Consider the following 9,296-nt stretch of genomic DNA (forward strand, 5'->3'; position numbering starts at 1 on the left):
TAGGACATCAGCGCTTGAAGGGACCTCAGAAGACAGTTAATAATCCACTGGCCGATTTACAAATTGGAAGCCTAAGTGAAGGAGACACTGGCTGGACGAAGTGGGTAGGAGGAGGGAGAAGCGGCAGCTGCAGAGTAAAGCAAGGTGATGATGAAAAGTGAATATTTAGTGCTGATAGGGCTCCTAAAATAAGTAAAGATAATATTCCTTCTGGGTATGATGGTGGGGCCTCTCCCAGATCTCCCCAGAGGAATTCGACTCTGGCTTCCTTACATTAAACCACTAGATGGCACCATATCCCCAATCAACAGAGAGAGCAAGGGCTGGTCCGCTCACCCTAGGTTTCATCCTTCTTCCGGAGTTCCTCCCTTCAGACCTGGCACTCTGTGAAGCTAGTTGCTATGGCCCTGCTCAAGTGGCATGATACTGGGGCTCCAGAAAGCGGCTTGCTTCCACAGGGTACTTTTTCTCATACTAGAGAGAGGGTAGGTAGTGGATTCTGACCTGGGCATTGACCGGCACTACTCTTTCACCTTCCTGCCAGCCTCCTAGAGGCCTTTGACAGACTGCCCTGCATCACCCCTCCACCAGGACTGGTCAGGCTGACACTTGCTCATCTTGTTGTCCCAGACAAGGTGCAGTGGGTGACACTGGTCCCACTGTATCCTTCAACAACCTTGACACCCTGAGCCGGCAGGTGCCCCCCCAGTGGCTCCCCTTCTGCTGGCCTGATGGGTCTCTTGCAAGTCACCATGGCTTCATCTGGGAAGCTGCCCTTGCTCATACCCTAGAGTGGGGCAGCTCGATGGCAGTGCCAGCTCCATGCTTCCCCTTCTCCTAACCCTACAAGTGTACTCACTTGAGATGATTCAGCCCCTCTCCAGTACTACTGTGTTTCCCCGAAAATAAGACCTAGCCGGACAATCAGCTCTAATGCGTCTTTTGGAGCAAAAATTACGACCCAGTATCATATTATATTATATTATACCCGGTCATATAGTAAAATAAGACCTGGTCTTAATTAATTTTTGCTCCAAAAGATGCATTAGAGCTGATTGTCCAGCTAGGTCTTATTTTCAGGGAAACACAGTAGATAGTCTCACTTGTTCAGTCAACAAACACCTACTAGCACTGAGATTATGTGTGCCAGGACCTGCCCTAGGTATCTGGAAGGTGGCAGTAAACTAGACAGATAGTCCCTGGTCTCTTGGAACACGCAGTGCAATCGGGGACAAGATGTTAACCTCACATTACCAAACAATTGTTTAACTGCTCACTTAAGTTCCTAATACTGCAGTTTTAGTCCATTTCTAGAACTCTTAGACTTTCCGAGCAGAATGGAGCATAGAAATTATTCTAATGTAACCACGACTCTTTCATGATTCCTGGACTCCCTGTTCAATGGTCATTCACTTTATTCAGGAGCCAATAGTAGGGGTGGAATTGAGGAGGGAGAAGGAATGAGGCTTCTGTTAGGACCTCATGAGGAAGGTAGACTTCCTGCCCTTTCTGAATCATCTGGCCCTTTTTGGTGTAGGTGAATGAATGAATGAATGAATGAATGAATGAATGAATGAATGAATGCTGGAGAAGGGGCTTGTCCCACGCTGCCCTTTCTTTGTGTGGAGCTGGGGCTACAAAGCAGCCAGGCCGGCCTTCCCCGCTCCCATCCTGGGAAGGAAGCCAGCTTGCCCAGTGCCCTTCCTGCACCCGATGCCGCGGGCTCTCCTGGCGCCCTCTTGGCAACAGAACAGAGGACATCCAGAGCGGGTGGCAACTCGCCCCGCCACGGGCTCGGAGCGGCGGGCGATATGCGCTGGGGGGACGCGGAGATAGACAGACAGATAGCGCTCCCCTCGCCCGGCCCCCGCCCCCACCTTTCCCACGCCTGGGCCTCCCGGGAGCCGCTCAGACCTGGCGGCCTCGTCTGCCCTTCGACCCACGGGCTGTGGCCCTCAGTCTCCGCCAAATGCAGCTCTCAATGCCCTTGAAATCCCTGGCAGCCTGCCCTGTGAGACTGACTCTGGAAAGGGTCGCAGAGTCCCCTGCACACTTTGCCTAAAAGAGTCTGCAAGGGAGACCCCTCCCCGGGGCTTGGAGAAACCTGGGGCGGCTGCAGCTCCCAGGCGTGACCACAAGGTGGCGAGCTGGCACTGCGTGTCCTGGGATGCGTTCGCCCGCGGGGCAGAGGAAGAGGACAGAATTGAAGCGGCAGCCCTGTGAGAAGATTGTGTGCTGCTAGGAACTGAGATTTGGAGGAGCTCCTCCTCCCCCCAAAGAAAGGCGGGAGCATAATTGGGGGGTGGAATGGAGAAATGAGGTAGGCGTTGGGAACAACTTGGATGATCTAGAGGCCTGGCCTTATGGATCAAACAAGACTAAGAGCTGGGGGTCCCCAGGAAGGGGAACTACTTCTTTAGGGCCTTTGGGGGGGGGGGGAGGGTTCAATGGAACATCATGGTTTCCAGCTACTGGGGATTGGGAAGGGACAGAATTTTATACACCTCTGCATACAACCACACATGCACACACAGACGTGCTCTCCTAGACCCTCCCCTCAGACTGCTTACACCTACACACCATTACACGTTCTCACACGCGCATTCCTACACTCGGATACACCTCAGTACACTGCAGAGCACACGACATCTTCACATCTCACACCCCAAGTACTCCAGTCCCATACACCTGGTCTCTAAAAATCCCCACACTCCCCCAGTACTGTTCCAAATGCGCAGAATCTGCCCCCAAACTTACTGAAACACACAGCCAGCCTGTGCCTCATCCAGCTTCAGGCAGATCCCAGGTCTCCTGCTCCTGGGAAATCTCTGAAACTGCACATAGTTTCGGGGATAGTTTCTAATATCACTACAGACAGGCCGTGCACATCCACCCTTCCAATAAGCCCCCAAATCCACACACACTTGCGCCGGCTCCCAACAGGACCCTCCCTGGGCTGAATTAGGACTTTCCTAAGCCCAAGGCACATTTGGGTCCCTTCCTTCATTAAAAAGAATTTAATTGCATTTCATGACTGCCTTGTTGTAAAGACAATCTATGAATATCATATATTCGAACATTTTCTTCAACTTAAATTTTCTTTTTCCTTCTGATTTGAAAAGAAATTGAAACATTTTCATGGGCCCTGGATCCTTCTCACATTGGGCACATTTGTCCGCCTGTCATTTGCACAGCGCGCACGTGCACGCGCGAGCCTACACACACATCACCTTGGACCACCTCCCTCCAGAAATACCCAATAGACAAATTCCCCTCCTTCCCATCTCACCTGAGCCCACCTCCCACCCCCAGCCACGGAGACAGACAGACTGACAGATCCTGGGGTCTCTGCAGAGACATCTTCTCCCCACTCCTTCTTTCAGAGACCCTGGGGGTTTATCTGGGCTGGGGTAGAGAGCCACAGGAGGAGGAGCAGCGAGGTGTGTGTGTGTGTGTGTGTTTTGGTAACAACAAAGAATGGAGGAGAGAGAGGAGAGAGCGAGCCAGCGAACGAAAGAGCGAAAGAGCATGTTTTGCCTCGAAGGCAAGACTTGCAGCCAATCAGAACGCTGGAGCCTCCCTCCGCGACTCCTCTATTGAGTCTATAACCGGCTGGCCGGGCGGAGCTGGCAGCATTTGACTGTGGCTTGGGACGCGACGAGAGGCGCACAGCGACCGCCCGAAGGCCGGCGCTGCTCTAAGCGCCCCTCGGCCTCCCCTCCCGCGAGACGCTGCCGGACCCTGCCCGCGCCCTGCCAACACACACCCCCGCCCGGGCTCCTCCGCCTCCCCCGCGCTCCGGCCCGCTTCGGCGCTCCGCGGCCAAGGCCAGCCCTGGGGTGGCGCGGCGCCCGCCAGGATGAGTGGCTCCTTCGATCGGAAGCTCAGCAGCATCCTCACCGATATTTCCAGCTCGCTTAGCTGCCATGCGGGCTCCAAGGACTCGCCCACCCTGCCCGAGTCTTCCGTCACTGACCTGGGCTACTACAGCGCTCCCCAGCACGACTACTACTCGGGCCAGCCCTACGGTCAGACCGTGAACCCCTACACCTACCACCACCAGTTCAATCTGAACGGGCTTGCGGGCACAGGCGCCTACTCGCCCAAGTCGGAATATACTTACGGAACCTCCTACCGGCAGTACGGAGCGTACCGGGAGCAGCCGCTGCCTGCCCAGGACCCAGGTGAGGACCACGGGGTCGCGGGAGGATGGCAGGCACTGGAAGGTTCTCCAGGGAGAGAAAGGCGGGGAATTGAAGCAGAAATCTAGGGAAGCTTCGAGGGTAAGACATGTACTCTCGGGGGTGAGAGAAAGTGGGCTAGATGATCTCACAGGAAACAGACGGCCTTCCAGCCCCGAAACTGCGTGCGTCGCGGGAGCCTGGCTCGCAGTGCGCCGCGGTCTCGGATGAGGATGGGGAGAACTAGACGAGGAAGGAGAGGGCTGTGGATTGTTGGGGAGCTAAGCTAACCGAGGTGCTTTCGCGGGGAACCTCCGCAGGCGGGCTTGGGGGTAGGCGTGGGGAGTGGAAGCTCCAGGGACCCTCTGGGTCTGGGCTGGGGAGAGGAGGCTTGGTGGGGGGACATAGAAAGAGACACCCCAGAATTACGGGAGAACAGAGGGGAGCAGCGACTGAGAAGTGGAGGCGCTGAATAAGAGAAAGATGGAAACAGAGCAAAAAAGAAATGTGGGGACAAAATGAGAGAAAAGACAGAAGAAAGGAACAGAGGAAAGGACGGGAAAGGGAGGGAGGGAGGAAGGAGGGAAGGAGTCTGTACTATGCTTGCAACTTTCCCGAAAATCTAAAACTATTCTAGAATAAAAAGGTTTAAAAAAAAAAAAAAGGAAGGAAGGAAGGAAGAAGGGACGGGAAAGAGCGAAAGAAGCAACGGACAGCAGGGTCGGGGGAGAAGGGGCTGGCCAGCAGACGGGGGGCGAGGAGCCGCGAGCTGGGAGGCGAGCCGGGAAGGCGGCCTGAGCGAAGCCTCGGCTCCGGGGACCGCGCTCCAGGGCCGGGCGTGGAGCTGGGAGCGCCGTGTCGTGGGCGGCCACCACTGGCTCTGTCGCCGCCGCTCCCTCCCGGGGCGCCGGCGACGGAGCGCACAGCCGGGAAATCCCGGGGGAGTCAGTGGGCCAGAGGGTGGGGCGTCCCGCGGGGCCCCGGAGGACACCAGGGTCCCAGGCCAAGGCCGAGCCGCCCACCTACCCACCCACTCCCCGCCCGGTGCTTTGCCCGCAGTGTCGGTGAAGGAGGAGCCGGAAGCCGAGGTGCGCATGGTGAACGGAAAGCCCAAGAAGGTCCGAAAGCCGCGCACCATCTACTCCAGCTATCAGCTGGCCGCCCTGCAGCGCCGCTTCCAGAAAGCCCAGTACCTGGCGCTGCCCGAGCGCGCCGAGCTGGCCGCACAGCTGGGCCTCACGCAGACACAGGTCAGTTTGGGGCGATCGAGTGTGGCAGGGCCTCGGTGGGGCTGCGCGGGACCCCAGGGCTCCCCCGGCACTGCCGAGGCTGAATGGCCTTTTAAAATCCCTACCGACCCTTGAAACCCTGGCCTATGGGTGGAGGGGCCACTCAAATCTCAATTTCTGTCGCAAGTTTCTGCATTAGCACGTGTACAGGCGTGCATATTTGTGAACCTATGCAACTGTGTATGTCTGTCACCAGGAGACGCGTCCTCCTCCTCCTACCCCAGAATCCCCAGCTCCCACAGTCTCCCGACAGTGCCAGTCACTCACTTCATAGGGGTCCACATTGTGTCTTCCACCCCACGCTAGGCATGTGTGAGCAGAGGGGTACATCCCTGTGGATAACATTGGCACACAGGCTAATGGGTCTGTGTACACGTGGGAATCCTCACAAAGGAGTTCAACCTTTCCAGGGTCATTGTGTTTACAGATGGAAGTGCACACTGGTGAGTGCAGGGCAAAAAACGTGTGCTTGCTTCAAAACACCACACTCCTGCTCAGCACCCCCTCCTCTGCCTGCTGCCTTGGAGAGTCCCACCAAAGGGGGATAGGGACTCAGAGGTGGGAGCCCCACCCCTAGCCTCAGCCTGTCCCTAAAGCCCCCAGCTGCCTGTCACTGCTCGGGGGAGGAGTGGCGGCAGCCTGGCTCCCTGCAGGTGTTGACAGGCGGGCCTGGGCTGCGGCTGCGTGGGGCCCGGTCCACCGGGAATCTGGGTCACCTGGTGAGGAGCTGATTCATTGTTTGTACCAGTCATGGGGTGGGGAGCGGCAGGGAGAGGGGGAGATACCCCAGGGGAAATTTGGGAACTCATGGCTCACCTGCTCCTGGGTCCCCGGTCACCCCCATTAGCCAGCCCCAGAGGACTCCTCCAGGCCTGAGTGTGTGAACGTGGGTGCTCACGTTTGTGGGTATTTATCTGGGTGTAGTATCTGTGCGTGTGTGTCTTTATAGTCTGATGTCTGTGTGTGAAGTGGTGAGTGGGTATGTTCCTGCACATGGAGATGTGTTGTGTGGGTGTGTGTTTGTCTCTGTGTATCTGTGCGCCTTGCCTCTGTGTTTCTAATGTGAACAAAAGGCCACAAACTGCCCATCGCCCACCTGGGCTGCCTTTTATTGAGTGCTTACTATGTACCAGGCTGCTCTAAGTTTTTTATCTGTCTTAACTTATTTGAACCTCATACTAAGCTCATGAGGTAGGTGACAGTGCTGCGACCACCCCCAATTTGCAGCTGAGGAAGGGAAGAACCAGAGAGGTTAAGTAACTTGCCCAAGTCACATACTTGGTAAGGGGCAGAGTGGCGTTTGGATGCAGGCAGTTGAAAATTCCTCCCCACAGTTCTACCCCAGACCAGACAAAGATGCTGTCCTGGGCGTCAGGATGCCAGGGGTTCCCCTGGGTCCTGTTGTGTGACATTGGGGGGCTGGCCTTGCCTCCTCGAAGCTGGATTGCCTACAGGGTTTTTACTCAGCATTCTGAGATGCTAACTCCCCCTTTCTTCTTGGGCGCAGGTGAAAATCTGGTTCCAGAACCGCCGCTCCAAATTCAAGAAGCTCTACAAGAACGGGGAGGTGCCTCTGGAGCACAGTCCCAACAACAGCGATTCCATGGCCTGCAACTCACCACCGTCACCCGCCCTCTGGGACACCTCTTCCCACTCTACTCCGGCCCCTGCCCGCAATCAGCTGCCCCCGCCGCTCCCATACAGTGCCTCCCCCAGCTACCTGGACGACCCCACCAACTCCTGGTACCATGCACAGAACCTGAGTGGACCCCACTTACAGCAGCAGCCACCTCAGCCGGCCACCCTGCACCATGCCTCCCCTGGGCCCCCGCCCAACCCTGGGGCTGTGTACTGAGCACCCGCCTGGCCTGAAACTCCCACAAAGGACCCCAGGACCTGGCAGAAGGTGCCTCCGTCCTAGCTGACACTCAGGAATCAACAAGGAGCACAGGGGAAAGGGGAGCCCTTCCCCCCTTCCCTTGCCCCTTTCTCCAGGGACTCAAGAGCTCCAGATGACATTTGCATGGACCAACGATGTCCCCTGAACCTCTCTTCCCCTGCCTAGACATTGGGGTACTCCTCCAGATGTTGGGGCACTCCACTCCAGCTGGGACAGCTGTCCCCCTTCTGCTCCAGGAGCTTGGATTGGCTTTACACGGCTTATCACCTTCCAGCCTCTAAAACTTAGCATTGGTTTCCCAGACTGGAGATCTGGGGGCCTGGGGGCCTGTGAAGCGCTTGTGGATGCCAGGGTCTGCCAGGCCTGGTGCCTCCTAAGCCACCTGTGGCTCTTCGCTCCTCCAGCATCCCCTCTGCCAAAAAGGCGTTGGACATCGTGACTGGGACGCAGGGTGGGGACCTCAAGCAGCCCCGCCTCACACTTCTAGCCCTCATTTAAGATTTGAGGGTTAAACCAAAGAAAAGCCCCCAAGTGGGGGAATCGTTTAATATTTGTGGCTTTAGAGGGAAGAGCTCAAGGAGTCATTTCTCTCCTCTCCCTGCCTCTGGTCGGAGAGGAGGGGTGGGTCTCAGATATCTTTCCTAAGGACTCATTTCTTCTTCCATGTACAGGACTTTGCACAACTTTGGTTTTAAAAGCTGTTGAAAAATAGGAAAACAAAGGGCATTGTTAACAGATAGGACCAATCTCCCCTGCGTGGGCACCTCTGCTCTGCCCCGCCCCCACCCCACCTCTTCCTCTCCTCCAGTAAGTTGGCAGTTTTGGCGCCAAACCCCAAATCTCCAAGGAGACATACCAGGCAAGACAAACCCCAAAACACCCCCTTTCCGGTGGCCTTGGAAACAGATTGCACAGGCCTGAGATGGAGAATGTTGGGTGAGGTGCACAGGGAGAAAGGGGAGGGTTGTAGCTTGGTGCCTTTAGGGGTGAGGGGGTGGCTGTCTGGAGGGCTGGTGGCACTGCCCCTCCCTGGCCCAGACATCCCCCAGAGCTAACTTTCCTCCACCCCTGATGTGGTCAAACATCGAAGAAAAGGCGAGGTAGAAGACTGTAGCTATATATATAGTCTGTATTTTTTTAAGAGCAACAGAAAGAAGCAACCTCCTCCCTATGTGGTTTCCTATTTATGTAGCCCTTTCCTCCTGGATGTACCTGCCTGTGTGTCGTGGTGAGCTGAGAGAAACAGAGATATGGGCTCTGGCTGGATTGGGGTTTGGTGGGAGGTTCAGGAGCGAGGTGAGCGTGTGGATGTCCAAGAGTCTCCCTGCTCCCAGGGGGACAGGAACAAAACCAGCTCCCATTCCCTCCCAGCCTTCTCATTTCTGCTTTCTTACTGGACCCATCTTTATATATAACGTTAATAAAAAAAGAAGAAAATAACCACTGAGCTCTTTGAACTGGAGGCTGGAGGCAGATGGGGTTCTCAGGGGAGGTCCTGGGAGTTGGGGAAGGGGTTTGATGGGGAGGGAGCTCAGAGCCTCCAGGGGCTCCTGGGCTCTGCGCTCAAGGGCTGGGCTGGGCCCGGCCCTGGGTGGCAGGCGCTCCTGCCCCCATGGCTGCCCCTAACCTGGGTAGGTCTGGGTGGCTGGGAGGCTCCCAACTGTGGCCTCCCTGACTCCACTCTGCTTGGTGGCTTGGCGTTCCCTGCCAGCCAGCTGCCCTCCGCCACTGCTGCTGGGTCACCTCGGGGCTGCTCTTTGATCTTGGGCTCACACGCAGACATGCTTACACATGCGTGTACACCCCCTGCCTCCACGCCCAGGCACTCCCCAGCCCCTCACCCTCCTGTCTCTCCTTTCCAGCTTGGGGTGAGGGTGGGGCTTCAGACAGGGGAACCCCACTGATATAGCTGGCAGGGACCACAGG

General features: G+C 56.5%; 1 protein-coding gene across 1 annotated transcript; it reads left to right on the forward strand.

Annotated features, from left to right (window-relative positions):
• The first annotated feature begins 2,456 nt into the window (after positions 1-2,456).
• On the forward strand, positions 2,457-8,801 carry DLX3 (distal-less homeobox 3). Its single transcript, XM_019740577.3, has 3 exons — positions 2,457-4,184; positions 5,241-5,431; positions 6,978-8,801. Exons 1-3 carry the CDS (start codon positions 3,860-3,862, stop codon positions 7,323-7,325), a joined length of 864 nt encoding a protein of 287 aa, XP_019596136.1. The 5' UTR covers positions 2,457-3,859; the 3' UTR covers positions 7,326-8,801.
• Positions 8,802-9,296: the final 495 nt, after the last annotated feature.

Source organism: Rhinolophus sinicus, chromosome 12 (assembly GCF_057876585.1).
Source record: "Rhinolophus sinicus isolate RSI-liver-muscle chromosome 12, RSI-T2T, whole genome shotgun sequence".
Taxonomy (NCBI): Eukaryota; Metazoa; Chordata; class Mammalia; order Chiroptera; family Rhinolophidae; genus Rhinolophus; species Rhinolophus sinicus.